The following is a 23,553-nucleotide window of genomic DNA, read 5'->3' on the forward strand; positions in this document are numbered from 1 at the left end:
CAGGAGCACCATTGTAGGTAAGGCGCTGCACATGCTTTTTATTGTGCTGGACTTCAACAAAATGGCAGACCGCTTTATTCAGCAATCGTCCTCTAGGCGCCGTCTGTGGAGCTGCCGCTTACATGGGCAAGGTATGATGAGTTCTAATTGGACGGTGTGTACTGATTTGCATTTGTACAAAAATAAATAGAAAAAAATGAGGGAAAAGTATTTTATGTATTAATGATCAATTACCTCTCTATTAAATAGTGGAGGGGTATACACTAATATGGTATATAGGACAAGTGGCTTGTTTTGTAAGTTTGGTTGCTTGAGTTGGTGGCCCCCAGTGCTGTATTTTTTCATACAAGTTCCTTCCTCAAATTCAGACCACCTCCAAATGACGGGCAGTGTTCCCCGTCCATAGTGTCAGTCAGAGGGTCCTCATTTCAACAGCTTCCAAGTATTGTAAAAAGTTTTTTCTCTTAAGACACTCCTCTAACCCTACCCAATCTCCGCCCATACACACCCAGTTCAGCCCACACAGTATAAGGCCGGATCCACACGAGCGCGTTCAGTCCGTCATATACGGTCCGCAGGTCGGCCACATTTCCCGGACTGAGCACACTGCAGGGAGCCGGGCTCTTATCGTCACAAGTTTTCAGTACGTGACAGTTTTCCCGCAGGGACACCTAGCATCATAGATAAAGATGACGATAAGAGCCCGGCCGGACTGAACGCGCTCGTGTGAATCCGGCCTAATTATCCCATAGTGTCCCCACACAGTATAATGCCTCCCCACACAGTATAATGCCCCCATAGTGCCTCCCCACACAGTATAATGCTTCCATAGTGCCTCCCCACACAGTATAATGCTTCCATAGTGCCTCCCCACACAGTATAATGCTCCCATAGTGCCTCCCCACAGTATAATGCCCCCATAGTGCCCCCCACACAGTATAATGCTCCCATAGTGCCTCCCCACACAGTATAATGCCCCCATAGTGCCTCCCCACACAGTATAATGCTTCCATAGTGCCTCCCCACACAGTATAATGCTTCCATAGTGCCTCCCCACACAGTATAATGCTCCCATAGTGCCTCCCCACACAGTATAATGCTCCCATAGTGCCCCCCACACAGTATAATGCTCCCATAGTGCCTCCCCACACAGTATAATGCCCCCATAGTGCCTCCCCACACAGTATAATGCTCCCATAGTGCCTCCCACACAGTATAATGCTCCCATAGTGCCTCCCACACAGTATAATGCTCCCATAGTGCCTCCCACACAGTATAATACTCCCATAGTGCCTCCCCACACAGTATAATGCTCCCATAGTGTCACTCCACACAGTATAATGCCTCCCCACACAGTATAATGCTCCCATAGTGCCTCCCCACACAGTATAATGCCCCCATAGTGCCTCCCCACACAGTATAATGCTCCCATAGTGCCTCCCCACACAGTATAATGCCCCATAGTGCCTCTCTACACAGTATAATGCTTCCATAGTGCCTCTCCACACAGTATAATGCTTCCATAGTGCCTCCCCACACAGTATAATGCTCCCATAGTGCCTCTCCACACAGTATAATGCTCCCATAGTGCCTCCCCACACAGTATAATGCTTCCATAGTGCCTCCCCACACAGTATAATGCTCCCATAGTGCCTCCCCACACAGTATAATGCTCCCATAGTGCCTCCCCACAGTATAATGCTCCCATAGTGCCTCCCCACACAGTATAATGCTCCCATAGTGCCTCCCCACACAGTATAATGCCCCCATAGTGCCTCCCCACACACTATAATGCCCCCATAGTGCCTCCCCACACAGTATAATGCTCCCATAGTGCCTCCCCACACAGTATAATGCTTCCATAGTGCCTCCCCACACAGTATAATGCTCCCATAGTGCCTCCCCACACAGTATAATGCTCCCATAGTGCCTCCCCACAGTATAATGCTCCCATAGTGCCTCCCCACACAGTATAATGCTCCCATAGTGCCTCCCCACACAGTATAATGCCCCCATAGTGCCTCCCCACACAGTATAATGCTCCCATAGTGCCTCCCACACAGTATAATGCTCCCATAGTGCCTCCCACACAGTATAATGCTCCCATAGTGCCTCCCACACAGTATAATGCTCCCATAGTGCCTCCCCACACAGTATAATGCTCCCATAGTGTCACTCCACACAGTATAATGCCTCCCCACACAGTATAATGCTCCCATAGTGCCTCCCCACACAGTATAATGCCCCCATAGTGCCTCCCCACACAGTATAATGCTCCCATAGTGCCTCCCCACACAGTATAATGCTCCCATAGTGCCCCCCACACAGTATAATGCTCCCATAGTGCCTCTCCACACAGTATAATGCTTCCATAGTGCCTCCCCACACAGTATAATGCTCCCATAGTGCCCCCCACACAGTATAATGCTCCCATAGTGCCTCTCCACACAGTATAATGCTTCCATAGTGCCTCCCCACACAGTATAATGCTCCCATAGTGCCTCCCCACACAGTATAATGCTCCCATAGTGCCTCCCCACAGTATAATGCTCCCATAGTGCCTCCCCACACAGTATAATGCTCCCATAGTGCCCCCCACACAGTATAATGCTCTCATAGTGCCTCCCCACACAGTATAATGCTCCCATAGTGCCTCCCCACACAGTATAATGCCCCCATAGTGCCTCCCCACACACTATAATGCCCCCATAGTGCCTCCCCACACAGTATAATGCTCCCATAGTGCCTCCCCACACAGTATAATGCTCCCATAGTGCCCCCCACACAGTATAATGCTCCCATAGTGCCTCCCCACACAGTATAATGCTCCCATAGTGCCTCCCCACACAGTATAATGCCCCCATAGTGCCTCCCCACACAGTATAATGCTCCCATAGTGCCTCCCCACACAGTATAATGCTCCCATAGTGCCTCCCCACAGTATAATGCTCCCATAGTGCCTCCCCACACAGTATAATGCTCCCATAGTGCCTCCCCACACAGTATAATGCCCCCATAGTGCCTCCCCACACACTATAATGCCCCCATAGTGCCTCCCCACACAGTATAATGCTCCCATAGTGCCTCCCCACACAGTATAATGCTCCCATAGTGCCCCCCACACAGTATAATGCTCCCATAGTGCCTCCCCACACAGTATAATGCTTCCATAGTGCCTCCCCACACAGTATAATGCCCCCATAGTGCCTCCCCACACAGTATAATGCTCCCATAGTGCCTCCCCACACAGTATAATGCTCCCATAGTGCCTCCCACACAGTATAATGCTCCCATAGTGCCTCCCACACAGTATAATGCTTCCATAGTGCCTCCCCACACAGTATAATGCTCCCATAGTCCCTCCCCACACAGTATAATGCTCCCATAGTGCCTCCCCACACAGTATAATGCTCCCATAGTGCCTCCCCACAGTATAATGCTCCCATAGTGCCTCCCCACACAGTATAATTCTCCCATAGTGCCTCCCCACACAGTATAATGCTCCCATAGTGCCCCCCACACAGTATAATGCTCCCATAGTGCCTCCCCACACAGTATAATGCTCCCATAGTGCCTCCCACACAGTATAATGCTCCCATAGTGCCTCCCACACAGTATAATGCTTCCATAGTGCCTCCCCACACAGTATAATGCTCCCATAGTCCCTCCCCACACAGTATAATGCTCCCATAGTGCCTCCCCACACAGTATAATGCTCCCATAGTGCCTCCCCACAGTATAATGCTCCCATAGTGCCTCCCCACAGTATAATGCTCCCATAGTGCCTCCCCACACAGTATAATGCTCCCATAGTGCCTCCCCACACAGTATAATGCTCCCATAGTGCCTCCCCACACAGTATAATTCTCCCATAGTGCCTTCCCACACAGTATAATTCTCCCATAGTGCCTCCCCACACAGTATAATGCTTCCATAGTGCCTCCCCACACAGTATAATGCTCCCATAGTGCCTCCCCACACAGTATAATGCTCCCATAGTGCCTCCCCACACAGTATAATGCTCCCATAGTGCCTCCCCACAGTATAATGCTCCCATAGTGCCTCCCCACAGTATAATGCTCCCATAGTGCCTCCCCACAGTATAATGCTCCCATAGTGCCTCCCCACACAGTATAATGCTCCCATAGTGCCTCCCCACACAGTATAATGCTCCCATAGTGCCTCCCCACACAGTATAATGCCCCCATAGTGCCTCCCCACACACTATAATGCCCCCATAGTGCCTCCCCACACAGTATAATGCTCCCATAGTGCCTCCCCACACAGTATAATGCTCCCATAGTGCCCCCCACACAGTATAATGCTCCCATAGTGCCTCCCCACACAGTATAATGCTCCCATAGTGCCTCCCCACACAGTATAATGCCCCCATAGTGCCTCCCACACAGTATAATGCTCCCATAGTGCCTCCCCACACAGTATAATGCTCCCATAGTGCCTCCCCACACAGTATAATGCTCCCATAGTGCCTCTCTACACAGTATAATGCTCCCATAGTGCCTCCCACACAGTATAATGCTCCCATAGTGCCTCCCACACAGTATAATGCTCCCATAGTGCCTCCCCACACAGTATAATGCCCCCATAGTGCCTCCCCACACAGTATAATGCTCCCATAGTGCCTCTCCACATAGTATAATGCTCCCATAGTGCCTCCCCACACAGTATAATGCTCCCATAGTGCCTCCCCACAGTATAATGCTCCCATAGTGCCTCCCCACACAGTATAATGCTCCCATAGTGCCTCCCCACACAGTATAATTCTCCCATAGTGCCTCCCCACACAGTATAATGCTCCCATAGTGCCTCCCCACACAGTATAATGCTTCCATAGTGCCTCCCCACACAGTATAATGCTCCCATAGTGCCTCTCCACACAGTATAATGCTCCCATAGTGCCTCCCCACACAGTATAATGCTCCCATAGTGCCTCCCCACAGTATAATGCTCCCATAGTGCCTCCCCACACAGTATAATGCTCCCATAGTGCCTCCCCACACACTATAATGCCCCCATAGTGCCTCCCCACACAGTATAATGCTCCCATAGTGCCTCCCCACACAGTATAATGCTCCCATAGTGCCCCCCACACAGTATAATGCTCCCATAGTGCCTCCCCACACAGTATAATGCTCCCATAGTGCCTCCCCACACAGTATAATGCCCCCATAGTGCCTCCCCACACAGTATAATGCTCCCATAGTGCCTCTCCACACAGTATAATGCTCCCATAGTGCCTCCCACACAGTATAATGCTCCCATAGTGCCTCCCACACAGTATAATGCTCCCATAGTGCCTCCCACACAGTATAATGCTCCCATAGTGCCTCCCCACACAGTATAATGCCCCCATAGTGCCTCCCCACACAGTATAATGCTCCCATAGTGCCTCTCCACACAGTATAATGCTCCCATAGTGCCTCCCCACACAGTATAATGCTCCCATAGTGCCTCCCCACAGTATAATGCTCCCATAGTGCCTCCCCACACAGTATAATGCTCCCATAGTGCCTCCCCACACAGTATAATTCTCCCATAGTGCCTCCCCACACAGTATAATGCTTCCATAGTGCCTCCCCACACAGTATAATGCTCCCATAGTGCCTCCCCACACAGTATAATGCTCCCATAGTGCCTCCCCACACAGTATAATGCTCCCATAGTGCCTCCCCACAGTATAATGCTCCCATAGTGCCTCCCCACACAGTATAATGCTCCCATAGTGCCTCCCCACACAGTATAATGCTTCCATAGTGCCTCCCCACACAGTATAATGCTCCCATAGTGCCTCCCCACACAGTATAATGCTTCCATAGTGCCTCCCCACACAGTATAATGCTCCCATAGTGCCTCCCCACACAGTATAATGCTCCCATAGTGCCTCCCCACACAGTATAATGCTCCCATAGTGCCTCCCCACACAGTATAATGCTCCCATAGTGCCTCCCCACACAGTATAATGCTCCCATAGTGCCTCCCCACACAGTATAATTCTCCCATAGTGCCTCCCCACACAGTATAATGCTCCCATAGTGCCTCCCCACACAGTATAATGCTTCCATAGTGCCTCCCCACACAGTATAATGCTCCCATAGTGCCTCCCCACACAGTATAATGCTCCCATAGTGCCTCCCCACACAGTATAATGCTCCCATAGTGCCTCCCCACAGTATAATGCTCCCATAGTGCCTCCCCACAGTATAATGCTCCCATAGTGCCTCCCCACACAGTATAATGCTCCCATAGTGCCTCCCCACACAGTATAATGCCCCCATAGTGCCTCCCCACACACTATAATGCCCCCATAGTGCCTCCCCACACAGTATAATGCTCCCATAGTGCCTCCCCACACAGTATAATGCTCCCATAGTGCCCCCCACACAGTATAATGCTCCCATAGTGCCTCCCCACACAGTATAATGCTCCCATAGTGCCTCCCCACACAGTATAATGCCCCCATAGTGCCTCCCCACACAGTATAATGCTCCCATAGTGCCTCCCCACACAGTATAATGCTCCCATAGTGCCTCCCACACAGTATAATGCTCCCATAGTGCCTCCCACACAGTATAATGCTCCCATAGTGCCTCCCACACAGTATAATGCTCCCATAGTGCCTCCCCACACAGTATAATGCTCCCATAGTGTCACTCCACACAGTATAATGCCTCCCCACACAGTATAATGCCCCCATAGTGCCTCCCTACACAGTATAATGCTCCCATAGTGCCCCCCACACAGTATAATGCTCCCATAGTGTCCCCACACAGTATAATGCCTTTATAGTGCCCCCACACAGTATAATGCTCCCATAGTGCCCCCCACACAGTATAATGCTCCCATAGTGTCCCCACACAGTATAATGCCTTTATAGTGCCCCCACACAGTATAATGCTCCCATAGTGCCTCCCCACACAGTATAATGCTCCCATAGTGCCTCCCACACAGTATAATGCTCCCATAGTGCCTCCCACACAGTATAATGCTCCCATAGTGCCTCCAACACAGTATAATGCTCCCATAGTGCCTCCCACACAGTATAATGCTCCCATAGTGCCTCCAACACAGTATAATGCTCCCATAGTGCCTCCCCACACAGTATAATGCCCCCATAGTGCCTCCCAAACAGTATAATGCCCCCATAGTGCCCCCCACACAGTATAATGCCCTTATAGTGCCCCCACACAGTATAATGCTCCCATAGTGCCTCCCCACACAGTATAATGCTCCCATAGTGCCTCTCCATACAGTATAATGCTCCCATAGTGCCTCCCCACACAGTGTAATGCTCCCATAGTGCCTCCCCACACAGTGTAATGCTCCCATAGTGCCTCCCCACACAGTATAATGCTCCCATAGTGCCTCCCAACAGAGTATAATGCTCCCATAGTGCCTCCCCACACAGTATAATGCTCCCATAGTGCCCCACACACAGTATAATGCTCCCATAGTGCCTCTCCACAGTATAATGCTCCCATAGTGCCTCCCCACACAGTATAATGCTCCCATAGTGCCTCCCCACACAGTATAATGCTCCCATAGTGCCTCCCCACACAGTATAATGCTCCCATAGTGCCTCCCCACACAGTATAATGCTCCCATAGTGCCTCCCCACACAGTGTAATGCTCCCATAGTGCCTCCCCACACAGTATAATGCTCCCATAGTGCCCCCCACACAGTATAATGCTCCCATAGTGCCTCCCCACAGTATAATGCTCCCATAGTGCCTCCCCACACAGTATAATGCTCTCATAGTGCCTCCCCACACAGTATAATGCTCCCATAGTGCCTCCCCACACAGTATAATGCTCCCATAGTGCCTCCCCACACAGTGTAATGCTCCCATAGTGCCTCCCCACACAGTATAATGCTTCCATAGTGCCTCCCCACACAGTATAATGCTCCCATAGTGCCTCCCCACACAGTGTAATACTCCCATAGTGCCTCCCCACACAGTATAATGCCCCATAGTGCCTCCCCACACAGTATAATGCTCCCATAGTGCCCCCCACACAGTATAATGCTCCCATAGTGCCTCCCCACAGTATAATGCTCCCATAGTGCCTCCCCACACAGTATAATGCTCTCATAGTGCCTCCCCACACAGTATAATGCTCCCATAGTGCCTCCCCACACAGTATAATGCTCCCATAGTGCCCCCCACACAGTATAATGCTCCCATAGTGCCTCTCCACAGTATAATGCTCCCATAGTGCCTCCCCACACAGTATAATGCTCCCATAGTGCCTCCCACACAGTATAATGCTCCCATAGTGCCTCCCCACAGAGTATAATGCTCCCTTAGTGCCTCCCCACAGTATAATGCTCCCATAGTGCCTCCCCACACAGTATAATGCTCCCATAGTGCCTCCCCACACAGTATAATGCTCCCATAGTGCCTCCCCACAGAGTATAATGCTCCCACAGTGCCCCCCACACAGTATAATGCTCCCATAGTGTCTTCCCACACAGTATAATGCCCCCATAGTGCCTCCCCACACAGTATAATGCTCCCATAGTGCCTCCCACACAGTATAATGCTCCCATAGTGCCCCCCACACAGTATAATGCTCCCATAGTGTCTTCCCACACAGTATAATGCCCCCATAGTGCCTCCCCACACAGTATAATGCTCCCATAGTGCCTCCCACACAGTATAATGCTCCCATAGTGCCTCCTCACACAGTATAATGCTCACATAGTGCCTCCCCACACAGTATAATGCTCCCATAGTGTCACTCCACACAGTATAATGCTCCCATAGTGCCTCCCAAACAGTATAATGCCCCCATAGTGCCTCCCAAACAGTATAATGCCCCCATAGTGCCTCCCAAACAGTATAATGCCCCATAGTGCCTCCCAAACAGTATAATGCTCCCATAGTGCCCCCCACACAGTATAATGCTCCCATAGTGCCCCCCACACAGTATAATGCTCCCATAGTGCCCCCACACAGTATAATGCCCCCATAGTGCCTCCCAAACAGTATAATGCCCCCATAGTGCCTCCCAAACAGTATAATGCTCCCATAGTGCCCCCCACACAGTATAATGCTCCCATAGTGCCCCCCACACAGTATAATGCTCCCATAGTGCCCCCACACAGTATAATGCTCCCATAGTGCCCCCCACACAGTATAATGCCCCCATAGTGCCTCCACACATATTGGCATATATAGAGCAAACTCCAATCAAATCTGAATATCATATTGCTGCACTAACAGCCATGTGAACGACCTCATTGAAATACGTGCGTGTGACGGCCATCACACGGACGAGTTACCCGCTTGTTTGAATGAGCCATTAGTGTTCAAAAATGAAACCCTGCTAATAGAGGACAGATATATATGATATACATTAACTTTTCCTAATGGCTTGTACTCATTGAGTGTATTCATCAAGGTTTGGTAATACACAGTGGAGTCCCATTATTATGACCACCTCCTACTTTTGATGTCGGCAGCGCGCAGCCCATGAAGGATGTGATGTGTTGTGTGCCGGATAGGTGGATATATAAGGGGTGGGATAAGCTGACTGATCACATATCACTCGTTGTTGCCGGCGGTAAAAGGGGCAATTTATCAGAGTTGCAATAAGGGAGTATTTCTCAAGCAGCGCAGTTTGTGAACGGTTCTCGTGCTGCTGTGGTGAGTGTATCGTGAGTGGACAAATGGCCTCATTGGGAATAACAGACGTGGAAACTGCGGAGCTCCACGTGTCATTGATGTGAGGTGAACGTCGGCTACGCAGGTGCGTGGAGCAGCTCACAGTGAAAATCAACCAGGGGGCGACCAGACCTGTGTCTAAAACAACAGTTCAGTGACCCGACTGTGTATGGGGCTCCGAAGCAGACTGATGGTCACTGCTCCTAGGTAACAAAGGTGCAGCGGAAAAAAAGGCTTCAATTTGCACGGCAGTATCGGCATTGGACCACCGATGATTGGTAAAGGGTCGTCTTCTCCGATGAGTCACGTTTTCTGCTTCATGGAACGGATGGACGTTGCGTTTCAGACGAGAAACATCAGAGAACAAACACCCGGCAACCATTGCTGGAAGAACACGAGCCGGTGGCGGCAGCGTTATGGTCTGGGGGATTTCTTCATGGCATTCCCTGGGCCCCTCATCCAAGTGGAAGGCTCTGAACCGGGTATTTGTGTATGAATCCATCGCTGCAGATCACGTCCACCCTACATGCTGATTGTCTTCCCTGGGGCAGAATCTTCCAGCGAGACAATGCGACATGTCACACGGCTAGAAATGTCCATCAATGGTTGGAAGAGCACGACCAAGACCTCCAAGTACTTCCCCGGCCCCCTAATTCTCCAGACTTGAACCCAATTGAGCATCTGTGGGACCTCGGTCTTCTTGTTCGCTCTATGGATCCTCCCCCCACGCACACTCCAGTAAATGTGGGATGTTCTGCAGTCAATGGCGCCAGATACCGGAGACCACCAACTAGCACATTATTGATCACTCCCGCCCTTCCACTGCTGTCCGTGCTGCACACGGCGGTTACTCTGGATATTCGCTGCTGGTCATAATAATGGGACTTTACTGTGTATATTGTGATGATAATTCATGTCTGCGATCTGCCGAATCCTATGATAAGAAGATCTCCACACGTTTCATCCACGATATATTCCACGTGGATCAGAAAACCTTTACAGGACACCGGAGTTTGGATCATATACTCCGGCGGCCACAATAAGACCCTCCAGTCAAATGTAAAAAATGTCATATACATCACGGATGTTTAGTTTGGTGCCGCGCTCCTGACTGATTCTGCCGCTGTTTCAGCGTCCCGGTCCCTCGTTGTCCTCTCTCCAGAATGGCTGCCGCAGGCTCAGACCATTTTGTAAAGGCGACAACGAGGGACCGGAATGGAGGCCAGATGGTTCAGGGGGAGGGCATCCCGTATGGTCTCTCTACATTTTTAATGTTCACCAGAGGGTCACTTTTTTGGCAAAAAATGTTGCCACCAGATGTTACCTGGAAGTCCATAGGGAAATATTAAATGCACTGTAGACGTTTTTTGGTCGTTATATATATATATATATATGTAATGGCAGGGGGTAGGGAGACGGACAAGTGAGCCCTAATCTACCTGCCACTCTGTCCCTGCCTACTTGCAACGACCCGCCCTAGGCGACGGGGTACAACTGGGCGGCGGTCCCTGCGCTCAGTAAGTGCACGACAAACACACAAAGGAACACAAGCAAGGAAAAGGGGCAGTTGCCCACGGCAACACCGTGAGCAACCAGAGTGGTGAACGAGCCGAGTCAAGCCAGGAGTGTGCGAGGTACAAAACGAAAAGCAGAAGAGTAGTCGGTAAGCCAGGGTCTGTATGGAGCAGGATCAAATAATCAGGAGCTGTAGCTGGGCCAGGAAACCACAAGGAAAGAATCACAAGCACCGAGGGACAGGAAGGGCAGGCTTAAAGAGGCTCTGTCACCAGATTTTGCAACCCCTATCTGCTATTGCAGCAGATCGGCGCTGCACTGTAGATTACAGTAAAGTTTTTATTTTTTTAAAACGAGCATTTTTGGCCAAGTTATGACCATTTTCGTATTTATGCAAATGAGGCTTGCAAAAGTACAACTGGGCGTGTTGAAAAGTAAAAGTACAACTGGGCGTGTATTATGTGCGTACATCGGGGCGTGTTTACTACTTTTACTAGCTGGGCGTTGTGTATAGAAGTGTCATCCACTTCTCTTCACAACGCCCAGCTTCTGGCAGTGCAGCACTGTGACGTCACTCACAGGTCCTGCATCGTGTCGGCACCAGAGGCTACAGATGATTCTGCAGCAGCATCGGCGTTTGCAGGTAAGTCGATGTAGCTACTTACCTGCAAATGCTGATGCTGCTGCAGAATCAAGTGTAGCCTCTGGTGCCGACACGATGCAGGACCTGTGAGTGACGTCACAGTTCTGCACTGCCAGAAGCTGGGCGTTGTGAAGAGAAGTGGATGACACTTCTATACACAACGCCCAGCTAGTAATAGTAGTAAACACACCCCGATGTACGCACATAATACACGCCCAGTTGTACTTTTACTTTTCAACACGCCCAGTTGTACTTTTGCAAGCCTCATTTGCATAAATACGAAAATGGTCATAACTTGGCCAAAAATGCTCGTTTTTAAAAAATAAAAACTTTACTGTAATCTACATTGCAGCGCCGATCTGCTGCAATAGCAGATAGGGGTTGCAAAATCTGGTGACAGAGCCTCTTTAAATAGACCGAGGGCGGGAGCTAGCTGAGTCTGGCCAGGTTACGATAGGCTCTCCCACTCCTAAGCCTGCCAGCCTGAATGGTGGAAGCAGGAGTCAGTCTCAGGGATGTATTCTCAGGTGCTGACTGATTAGTTCTGGGAGTTAACCCCGCTGTGCCTGGCAGATCCTTTACAATATATATATATGTCTCTCTCTGTCTCTTTCTCGACATCCATAGGTTTTTTTGCCTGATCCAAAATGTGTGGCTGTAAATTTTTATTTATTTTTTTGTGGCGTTTTTTCAGAATAAATTGTGTTGTTTTACAGCACAACACCTTCTGGGATGACGCTGCATGTGACGGCTGCAGCCAATCACAGGCTGTAGCGGTCACATGGGCTGCAGCGTCATCCTGTACGGGCAACAGTGGGACACGTCGCCATGACAACCGCCCGGGGTAAATATAGACTTTCTTTGTTTTGTTCAAGCGCTGGTTTCTGCAGCGGAGATTCCGCCTGAAAGACTGCACCACAATTTGTTCAGATTTTTCAGGCGGCATTCGCTGCGGGTTTGAGGTCGGATATGCTACATACTTTGATGCATCGTATCGGAGTCCTAATCAGTTTTTTTTATTATTAGTACCTTTATTAATAGTGCAAGGAAGTATCTCTATGAATATTTGATGTTGTGTCCCCTTTAAGGGTGTATTCACATGGAGCATTTTTACAGCGGTTTTGCAGTTAGCATGCAAATCGCAGCAAAACCGCACCATGTAAATTATAGTGTAAACTTTGAAACATTCAAGCAGGTTAGAGGACACAGCTTGGAGGCGGGGCCGTGACTATTGCAGCAGTCGTACAGTGAGTTGAGATCATTTCTGCCCTCACTATAGTATGTGGTTGCCCCCTGCTGGTTGTCTAGGTAAATGACGTGTTGGGCACTGAAGCACTACGGAGACTTGATGCTGATTTGGGACCATTGTGTGAGGAGCAGTGTGTACACATGGAGCTAATGCCACGGGCGCGATATATAATATTTTACTTCATGTCCTCCCCGTGTAAGGAGACTCTCCAGTGATCGCAGTATCAATCCCTCATTCCCGGGACGTAACCGGCATCCGACCGCCATTTTGTTGCATCTGCGTGTGAGGGGTCCCCGGGCAGTGGACTGCCGCTACCCGTCCTGGAGGAGTGCGGATGTGCACCCTGCGGAGGGTGGTCGTCAGGTAAGCGCCATTTTGTGAGATAGGTGGTCTTCGGGAATATGGCGGACGCCCACCGGCATAACTCTAGTGACCGAGCGTGAGGAGAACAGAGATACGGGCGGGTGGTGACAGCGAGATTTTCTGCCCGCATACACCCCTACACCCGACTGGGTATAAGACGGGTCACTGCTGACAGGTGTGTGACCTGTGTATAGTCATCCGGTGACTGGGGTGTGTGATATTGGGGTCACCTGTGTATAATGATTGGGGTGTGTGATATTGGGGTCACCTGTGTATAATGATTGGGTGTGTGATATTGGGGTCACCTGTGTATAATTATTGGGGGTCACCTGTCTGTGATATTGGGGTCACCTGTCTGTGATATTGGGGTCACCTGTGTATAGTGATTGGGTGTGTGATATTGGGGTCACCTGTGTTTAATGACGGGTGTGATATTGGGGTCACCTGTGTATAATGACTGGGGTGTGAGATATTGGGGTCACCTGTGTATAGTGACTGGGTGTGAGATATTGGGGGTCACCTGTGTATAGTGACTGGGGTGTGTGATATTGGGGTCACCTGTGTATAGTGACTGTGTGTGATATTGGGGTCACCTGTGTATAGTGACTGTGTGTGTGATATTGGGGTCACCTGTGTATAGTGATTGGGGTGTGTGATATTGGGGTCACCTGTGTATAGTGATTGGGGTGTGTGATATTGGGGTCACCTGTGTATAGTGACTGGGGTGTGTGATATTGGGGTCACCTGTGTATAGTGACTGGGTGTGTGATATTGGGGTCACTTGTGTATAGTGATTGGGGTGTGTGATATTGGGGTCACCTGTGTATAGTGATTGGGGTGTGTGATATTGGGGTCACCTGTGTATAGTGATTGGGGTGTGTGATATTTGGGTCACCTGTGTATAATGACTGGGGTGTGAGATATTGGGGTCACCTGTGTATAGTGACTGTGTGTGTGATATTGGGGTCACCTGTGTATAGTGACTGTGTGTGTGATATTGGGGTCACCTGTGTATAGTGATTGGTGTGTGATATTGGGGTCACCTGTGTATAATGACTGGGGTGTGTGATATTGGGGTCACCTGTGTATAGTGACTGGGGTGTGTGATATTGGGGTCACCTGTGTATAGTGACTGTGTGTGTGATATTGGGGTCACCTGTGTGTGTGATATTGGGGTCACCTGTACAGCTGATTTGTAAGCAGATTGTCATTCTGTGAGGGGTCAGCGGAGTTCACCTTTAGCTGTCATTTCTGGGGTTCCCTTCTGGAATGCAGTGTTCCACGGTGGTCCGGTGAGAAGATTAGGTAATGAAGAAAGGTCCCAGGGTTTAGGTTAAAAAAAAAGTGTTACAGGCCCCACCCAGCATGTGCCATGGATAGTACCTTGGGGGGTCTTCTTATGCGGCAGAAGGGCTTTTGGGCCCCTCAGGCTCCAGGGCCGGGGCATCTGATCCCTCTGCACCCTGTGAAGCTTCTGGTCGCTCTGGTTAGGAGTTCCAGACTTACAGCCGCGTGTGCTGGAGACAGATTGTACAGGGACTTCATAAAAATGGCGTTCGTTTCTAGCGCTCGTACAGTGATGACTCCGCCCACAGTCTTTCTTTTTTTATTACATCACAACATATAAGATGAAGAGCAGAGGTTTACAGTTTTTCTGTTATCCACTTTCCTCCAATTCCCCTCATTATTTTAAGGTATGTTCACACAGGGCGTATCCGCGCTGGTCCCTGCAGGGAATTGCGGCCGAAATACTGCAGCAAATTGTGGTGCAGTGTTTTGGCCGGAATGTCCGCTGCGGAAAACGGCAGGTAAGAAAAAAAATAAAAAAATACTATACTTACCCATAGTCATGGCGACACGTCCCTCTGACGTCCTGCAGCCCAGCCATCCCATGTGACCTCTGCAGCCAATCACAGGAGGACGTCATCCCTGGAGGCCGGGCTGGAAGCAGAAGCAGGGAGATCTGGGTAAGGGGTAACTAAACGTTTGACAAACTTCTGTCGTGACATAATTTTGATTGATGGGGGTCCGGGCACTGAGACCCCCAACCAATCGCTAAAAAGCAGCAGCGGAAGCACTCGCGTGAGCGATAAGCCGCTTTGTTTCTGTTCAGCTTTTTCCAGAAATCCATGTATCGGAGCGCGGGCTCAGACTTTCTAGTCCGTACTCTGATACATTGATTTCCGGAAAAAGCCGAACAGACCTTCAGTATATATTTTTTTCTCCGAGTTGCGATTTTTGGGGCATAAAATAAAAAAAAAAACGCACTGCAGGTCAATTTCTGCACGTTTATTATTTTTTTGCCTATTACTGTCTATAGCGAAAAATCTGTCAACCAGCGGTGGGGGGAGGGGCAGCTCATGATAAGCCGGACTCCTATCATTAGCCGCACTGTAAAGATTAAACCGTGAGGCTGTGTGCAGGGCCTGTGATTACGGGCACGGGCGGCCGCGGACTGTCACCCGCATCTGCGGGCCGTGCTCTCATTGTAAATTATTGTAGCGCGGTCCGTAAAAAAAAAAGTTGCGTATTCTTTCTACAGCCCGGACACCTTCACGTGAATAGACGAGAGATGAATGGATCCGTCTTTTTATCGGCAGTTACGGATCTGCTTCGTTTTATCGGTCGGTGGAGGTCTCCGTGTTTGGACCCCACTGATCAAAACTTTGAAAGGTTTTTTTCAACGTTTAGTTCCACTTTAATGCGCACTTCTGGGGGCCTGGAGTAATTAAAGGGGTTTTCCCATAATGATCATTTATCACCTATCCACAAAATAGGTGATCAGTTTATGATCTGTGGGGGGTCCAACCACTGGGACCCTCACTCATCTGAGCACGGGGGTCCCCAAGTGCCCTATGTGAGTGGAGCGGTACTCTGCATGCTCGGCCACTGCTCCCTTTATTTTCTTATAGGCTGCTAGAGATGGTGCTAAAATAAGAAAAGGGTGTGTGTTTAACTAAAACAGCGCCACTCTTGTTCGTGGGCTGTGTCTAGTATTGCAGCTCGTACGCATTCACCACAATGGGTCTGTACGGCAATACAAGATGCAGCCCATGGAGGAGGGCGACGCTGAGAAAAAAGCTGATCCTTTTTTTTCTGATCTCAGACAACCCCATTTAAGGTTTCCTTGGGGTCTACGGTATTGAAGGAGTGATCCCTGGTGGTCTTGAGTATTGAAGGGGTTAATGCCATTGTTCCTGGTGGTCTGGAGTAGTGAAAGGGTAAATGTCAGCATCCCGGGTGGTCTATGGCAGTGAAGGGTTAAGTGACGTCTCTGGTATCCAGTGGTTTGGTCTCTACAGAGTCGGAGCCGTGACAGAAAGCAGAACATTGTCCGTTCAGAATCCTGTTTGGTTCCTCCCCTGATCATAGAGACCTGTGCGGGAGGGGGATAGAGAGGACTGTATTGCACAGTTCTCTCTATGATCAGGCGGAGCGCTATGCCTTATAGATAAGGGGAGAGCTCCGGTAATGCAGGGGCTTCCGTACTTGCAGGTGAAATCATTGAGCAGGAGGCTGGAGGGGACATCCGAGTCTGAGGACTTCATCATTCTGTGTGTGTTTTGTGACCAGGAGGTGCCTGCCACTTTCTCGCTCTGACTTTCCTCCCGTGCCTCCGATATAATGCCACTACCGGGTGCCCCATGATACTATGCAGCAGAGGATTGCCGGGAGATCTAGCTACAGACCATCTCCAAACTGAACATATTATATATTCACTTCTTACAGAGGTCACCTTGGCGTCATCCCCTCCAGATGGAGAAGAACAGGAGTGACATGACCAAGAAGATTTTAAATCTCACCCTGGATATCATCTACCTGCTGACCGGAGAGGTGAGGGATTCTTACACATGTCACCTGAGTCATCACTCAGACCGGATTCACACGGCCGTGTTCGGTCCGTGATATACAGACAGTATGACAGTTGTATTTCCCGGACTGACCACATTTTAGGAAGCCGGACTCCTAGCATCATTGTTATCTAGGATGTTAGGAGTCCCTTCATTTCTGCGGTTATACTGTCCCGTACTGTAATCATGTATTCAGGACAGTATTCAGGACAATATCCCTGTCAGTACAGGACAGTATTCAGGACAGTATCCCTGTCAGTACAGTACAGGACAGTATTCAGGACAGTATCAGGCCTCATGCACACGACCGTATTTTTTTCCCACCCGTAAATACTGGCGTAAATACGGGTCCGGTGTCACACGTATTCCAGCCGTTTTGCACCAGTATTTACGAACCCGTGCTCGTAAATATGGGTCCGGTGTCACACGTATTCGACCCGTTTTGCACCAGTATTTACGGACCCGTGCTCGTAAATATGGGTCCGGTGTCACACGTATTCCACCCGTATTTACGAGCACGTTTTTGGCGGCAAAATAGCACTGCACTAATCGGCAGCCCCTTCTCTCTATCAGTGCAGGATAGAGAGAAGGGACAGCCTTTTCTGTAATAAAAGTTAAAGAAATTCATACTTACCCGGCCGTTGTCTTGGTGACGCGTCCCTCTCTTCACATCCAGCCCGACATCCCTGAATGACGCGGCAGTCCATGTGACCGCTGCAGCCTGTGATTGACCTGTGATTGGCTGCAGCGGTCACATGGCCTGAAACGTCATCCAGGACGTCGGGCCGGATGTCGAGAGAGACGCGTCACCAAGGCAACGGGCGGGAGACCGGACTGGAGGAAGCAGGAAGTTGTCGGTAAGTATGAACGTCTTTTATTTTTTACAGGTTTATACTGATCGGTAGTCACTGTCCAGGGTGCTGAAAGAGTTACTGCCGATCAGTTAACTCTTTCAGCTCCCTGGACAGTGACTATTTACTGACGTCGCTTAGCAACGCTGCCGTAATGACGGGTGCACACATGTAGCCACCCGTCATTACGAGAGCTCCATAGACTTCTATGGACTGTCCGTGCCGTTATTACGGCCTGAAATAGGACATGTTCTATCTTTTTCAACGGCACGGGCACCTTCCCGTGAGAAAACGGGAAGGCACCCGTCGCCAATAGAAGTCTATGAGCCCGTTATTAGGGGTCGTAATTACGACCCGTAATAACGGGAGTTTTTACGGTCGTGTGCATGAGGCCTCACTGTCAGTACAGGACAGTATTCAGGACAGTATCTATGATCCAGGGACTCCTAACATCATAGATAACTATGGTCCCTGGACCCAGACTCCTTAAAATGTGTTCGACATACGGAACGAACACGGCCGCGTGAATCCGGCCTTAATCTTTATCTTTTTATATACATATGCAATGTTTGTTATACAGGACTACACAGTAGTGAAAAGATCCAGTAAGGACGTGCCCTCCAACAGTAGCCGTCATGTGATGCGTGGTTTGAGAAGGACCCCGAGATGCGCCGCAGTTCTTTCATGTCACTCCCTAATACATGACAATGAACAGAAGGTCCTGGAACTTGCCAACAAGATCATTCATCTGCTGACTGTGGAGGTGAGGACCGGCGGGAATACTGGAGGTGCCTGGATCATGACTAGAACAGGAGGATTTTTCATGCGTCTTCACCTTCGTGTAAAATTTAGGTGCCATTATGTCAAACCTCGGGAGTCCATAGCGTAATAGAAGAAGTCAACTCCACATGTTAGGTATCCATTAGCAGATTAAATCCCAGCACTTTCATCATTATGGCGGCTGGACTTTGTCAATTATCAGTCCTTGGGTTAGATCCTAAGACCCATTTCTTACAAATACTGTATTTACTTTTGTGAGTTATTTTTCCGGGGAGTGGATTTATGGGGTATTTATTTAGGTCAACCTCTAATGTTAGTTGCATGGACGTCCAGCGAGAAGCAGGGCAGAGCTCCGTATTGAATGACATTTTTGTGCTGGGGACTAGGAATAGATGTTTTATCATTTCATGTATCGGGCACTATATGGGCGGTGCCAACATCTCATATATATATATTTTTATTTACTATGTCTTGCTTCATAAGCCTTTGATGTCTTCACTTCATGCAATAATGGGGCTTTTATGTTAAGGAGCAAAACTTAAGAGAGGAAAATACAGACGATGAAGAGGAGACGTACGTGAGAGTTGAATTGCAGTGCAAGGAGGAAGAAATCCCAAAAGATATCGGTGCAGGTTGGTAGTTCTGTCAGATGTTTTCCGAAAGGGCTTCTTTCATGTGTGGGAGCCAACAGCACTTATTCCATTCCTACTCCCATCCTCTCTGGTGTTTCTTATCCATCACATATATATTTTTTCCCCCCAGCAGACCACTACCAATGGACCCTATCAGACAAACATCTTGCTCCATCTTTAGATGATGAAATGGAAGATGATGTCGCCCAAGAATTTGCAGAAAACCATGCCGTTAAAGAAACCTCTCCAGCCCCTGAGAATAATCAGGAACATTTACTGGAGGACTCTGACATTCTTGGTCACAGCAGACCTCCTGTAGATCACAACATTTTTCCGTTTCTTCCCCAGAACACAAAATTGTCGTCTGAAGAAAATCTCAGCTTAGCCGAGAAGCAGTTTCCATGTTACACGTGTGGGAAAACCTTCGGCCAGAAAGCCACACTCATCAGGCATGAGAGAATCCATACTGGGGAGAAGCCATTTGCTTGTTGCGAGTGCGGAAAATGCTTTACCCAGAAATCCGATTTAGTTGTCCATCAGAGGATTCACACCAACGAGAAGCCGTATTCCTGCCTGGAATGTGGTAAACGTTTTACCCAGAAATCCACACTGGTTGCCCATGAGAAATTTCACACGAAAGAGAAACCGTTTCCTTGCCCCGATTGTGGCAAATGCTTCACTCGGAAGTCTGATATGAGCAAACACCAGAGGATCCACACTGGAGAGAAGCCCTTCGCGTGCTTGGACTGCGGGAAATGTTTCATACGGAAACCAGATCTGGTGAAGCACCATAGGATCCACACAGGAGAGAAACCCTTCATCTGCTCAGAGTGCGGCTCGTGTTTTACACATAAGCCAAACCTTGTTGCCCATCAGAGAATTCATAAGGGCGAGAAACCGTTTTCGTGTTCAGACTGCGGAAAATGCTTTACCCAGAAGGCCAGTCTTCTTGACCATAAAAGGATACACACAGGGGAGAAGCCGTTCTCGTGTACGTCGTGCGGGAAGTGTTTTACTCAGCGGTCCATCCTCTTCAAACATCAAACCATCCACACAGGGGAGAAGCCATTCACGTGTTGTTACTGTGGGAAATGCTTCAAGCTTAAGTCCGACATTGTACGTCATCAGAAAATCCACGCACACCTGTAACGATAATCCAGCTTTCTGACAGCGTCTAGATCTTATATGTGGGAAGTCACAACCAAGTGCCCCCTTAAGTATGATGGGACCGCTCTGAAGAGAGCGGTGCGACTCGTTCCAGTTGTTTTATAATCATTGTAAGTAATATTATTGTTAGACTTGTTAAACTTTTAACTTAAAATGTATTTGCATTTTTTTTTTTTTCTTCTTTTGCATTTCCAAAAAGTAAATTTATACATTCTGGATGTTAAATATTTGTTGTAATTAACACTGTGAAGGAAATTCTGGTCTTTGTGAAAAAAGTGATGTTAGGATTCTTGTCAAGATTTGTAAGCTTCTTTTTCCTGTTCTACTCACCTGGTATATCTGTGCGATACTGTGTTGCTGAGCAGGTTTATTATAAAGGGGTCGTTCGCGACCGGGACAACCAAAGACCTATCCACAGGATAGGTCATGAGTAAATGATCGGTGGGGGTCCGACACCTGGACCCCGCACCGATCAGCTGCTCTGGCTGCCTCCGGGCATTGGATATCCACGCCGGAAGCAGTTGGCTCTGGTCACTGGATAGCGGCCGCGCTGCAGTACTACAGCTCTGCTCCTATTCAAGTGAATAAAAGCAGATTTGCAGCGCGGCCGCTATGAAGTGCACGGAGCCATCTGCTTCCGGCTCCATATGTAAAGGATCTGCCAGACACAACTTCTGTGTCGACGCCCATAGGTAATCAGTCTGCACCTGCTTCTATGTCTGTGAGACTGACTCCATCTTCCACCACTCAGGATGGCAGGCTTAGGAGTGGGAGAGCCTATCACAGCCTGGCCAGACGGAGCTAGCTCCCGCCCTCTGTCTATTTATACCTGCCTTTCCTGTTCCTCCTTGCTTGTGATTATTCTCTGCTAGTCTCCTGGCCCTGCTGCAGCTTCTGAACTACTGATCCTCTGCTTGTGTTTGACCTTGGCTTTACTGACCACTCTTCTGCTCTGCGTTTTTGTACCTCGCTCATCTCCTGGTTTGACTCGGCTCGTTCACCTCGCTTGTTGCTCACGGTGTTCCTGTGGGCAACTTTCCCATTTCCCTGTCTTCTTGTACCCTTGTCTGTTTGTCGTGCACCTATTGAGTGTAGGGACCGTCGCCCAGTTGTACCCCGTCGCCTAGGGCGGGTCGTTGCAAGTAGGCAGGGACTGAGTGGCGGGTAGATTAGGGCTCACTTGTCTGTCTCCCTACCCCGACATTACACATACACTGCATACTGTGCAATAACGTCCGGTGCCTGGAGGCAGTCGGAGCAGCTGATCGGTGCGTGGTCCGGGTGTCGGATACGCACCGTTCATATACTAATGATCTATCCTGTGGATAGGTCATCAGTTGTCCTGTATGGACAACCCCTTTAAGCCTATCATGTGTGATACTGTGTCAGAGAACCATACAGCTCCCATTATCTGCTGCTGAGCTAGTGTACCTAAGCATGGTGATACTCATTGCTGAGCCAATGTATTGGCCTATAATATGATGCTTTTTGCGTGAACCAGTGTATCTAGGGGTACTATTACATGGGCTGTGTAAACGAGCGCCGATCAACAAGACAGCTCATTGCGTAGCGCTCGTTTTCTGTTTTTACACAGAGCAATGATTGGATATGTACAGGGACTACGATCGCTCGTTTCTTTTTCATCTTGTTGGCAGCGCGTTGTCCTGATTACATCGGGAGATGTGCTGACGACAACGATGATTTTTAATTCTGCATAAAAGAGATCACCCGTGTAATAGGGTCTCTAGACTGTCATGTGTCATACAGTCTGCTTGGTCTGTGTATCTAAGCCTATCGTGTGAAACTCTGTGTGAGCCAGTGTATGTGAGCCATATTACCACGCAGTAGATTTATTGCAGACATTTTTGCAACATCTCTTTCATGTGTGAATACACCCTGTTTCCCGAAAACCACACCGCTCTACAGTCCCCATTATCTGCTACTGAGCCAGTGTACCTAAGCAAGAGTGATACTTACTGCTGAGCCAATGTATCTGCCTATCATGTGTGATACTGCCGGCGTGAGCCTGTGTATCTGAGCCCATCACGCGTGATATTGCTGGCGTGAGCCTGTGTATCTGAGCCCATCACGCGTGATACTGCCGGCGTGAGCCTGTGTATCTGAGCCCATCACGTGTGACACTGCCGGCGTGAGCCTGTGTTTCTGAGCCCATCACGTGTGACACTTCTATAAATCCAGATGTTGTTGACCTAACTTTTTGTAAGCTGTTCAATGGTTGTGTTTGCACCACTTTGTGTCTTTTTAGTTATTTTCTCTCTCCCGATGTTGCGACGCCCGGAGTGTATCGCGCACGTGTCCAATTCTAGGTGGTCCCATGCACGATACTCTCTAGGCGTCATACAATTGCCACGGTAGCCATACCGCCCTGTGTGCCGTTGTCTCTCCACGCTTGATGTTTGTTCGGGCGGGAAAGTATAACTGGAGGAACACTTTTATGATCTTTTATATGATGCAAGTTTTTTAAAACCAACACATGCTTTAAAGGCTATGTACAAACAACTTTTCAATACATTTTTATTCAAAACTATTTAAGATACAGCTTCTATGTATCCCGTATACATAGAAGCGGCGTTCTTCCGTCAGAGCAGATTTGGTCAGGTCCGCTGTACTCCGATCAAAGCTGGTTCGGACACGCAGTATCCGGCTAATAACCATCACATCTAAGATCATCACCAGTACGGCTAAACTGATGGAATCGACTTTGACGGAAGGTACAGCCTCTATGTATACAGGATACAAAGAAGCCGTATCCTAAAAAGTCAATTGAAAAGTGGTTTTAAATAGCGGCAGCGGCG

General features: G+C 49.0%; 1 protein-coding gene across 5 annotated transcripts; it reads left to right on the top strand.

The window, feature by feature from the left end:
• The first annotated feature begins 60 nt into the window (after nt 1-60).
• LOC142663724 (uncharacterized) lies at nt 61-20,962 on the top strand. 5 transcript variants are annotated; one of them, XM_075842523.1, is made up of 5 exons: nt 61-131; nt 17,186-17,290; nt 18,739-18,921; nt 19,468-19,570; nt 19,704-20,962. In XM_075842523.1, exons 1-5 carry the CDS (start codon nt 123-125, stop codon nt 20,717-20,719), a joined length of 1,416 nt encoding a protein of 471 aa, XP_075698638.1. In that variant the 5' UTR covers nt 61-122; the 3' UTR covers nt 20,720-20,962. The 5 variants fall into 5 exon arrangements, with proteins under 5 accessions (XP_075698638.1, XP_075698637.1, XP_075698639.1 ...); XM_075842522.1 differs by having other exon boundaries at nt 63-131; nt 19,701-20,962; XM_075842524.1 differs by lacking the exon at nt 61-131 and adding an exon at nt 12,952-13,456 and having other exon boundaries at nt 19,701-20,962.
• The last annotated feature ends 2,591 nt before the right edge of the window (nt 20,963-23,553 follow it).

This window comes from Rhinoderma darwinii, chromosome 11 (genome assembly GCF_050947455.1).
Source record: "Rhinoderma darwinii isolate aRhiDar2 chromosome 11, aRhiDar2.hap1, whole genome shotgun sequence".
In the NCBI taxonomy this organism is placed as follows: Eukaryota; Metazoa; Chordata; class Amphibia; order Anura; family Rhinodermatidae; genus Rhinoderma; species Rhinoderma darwinii.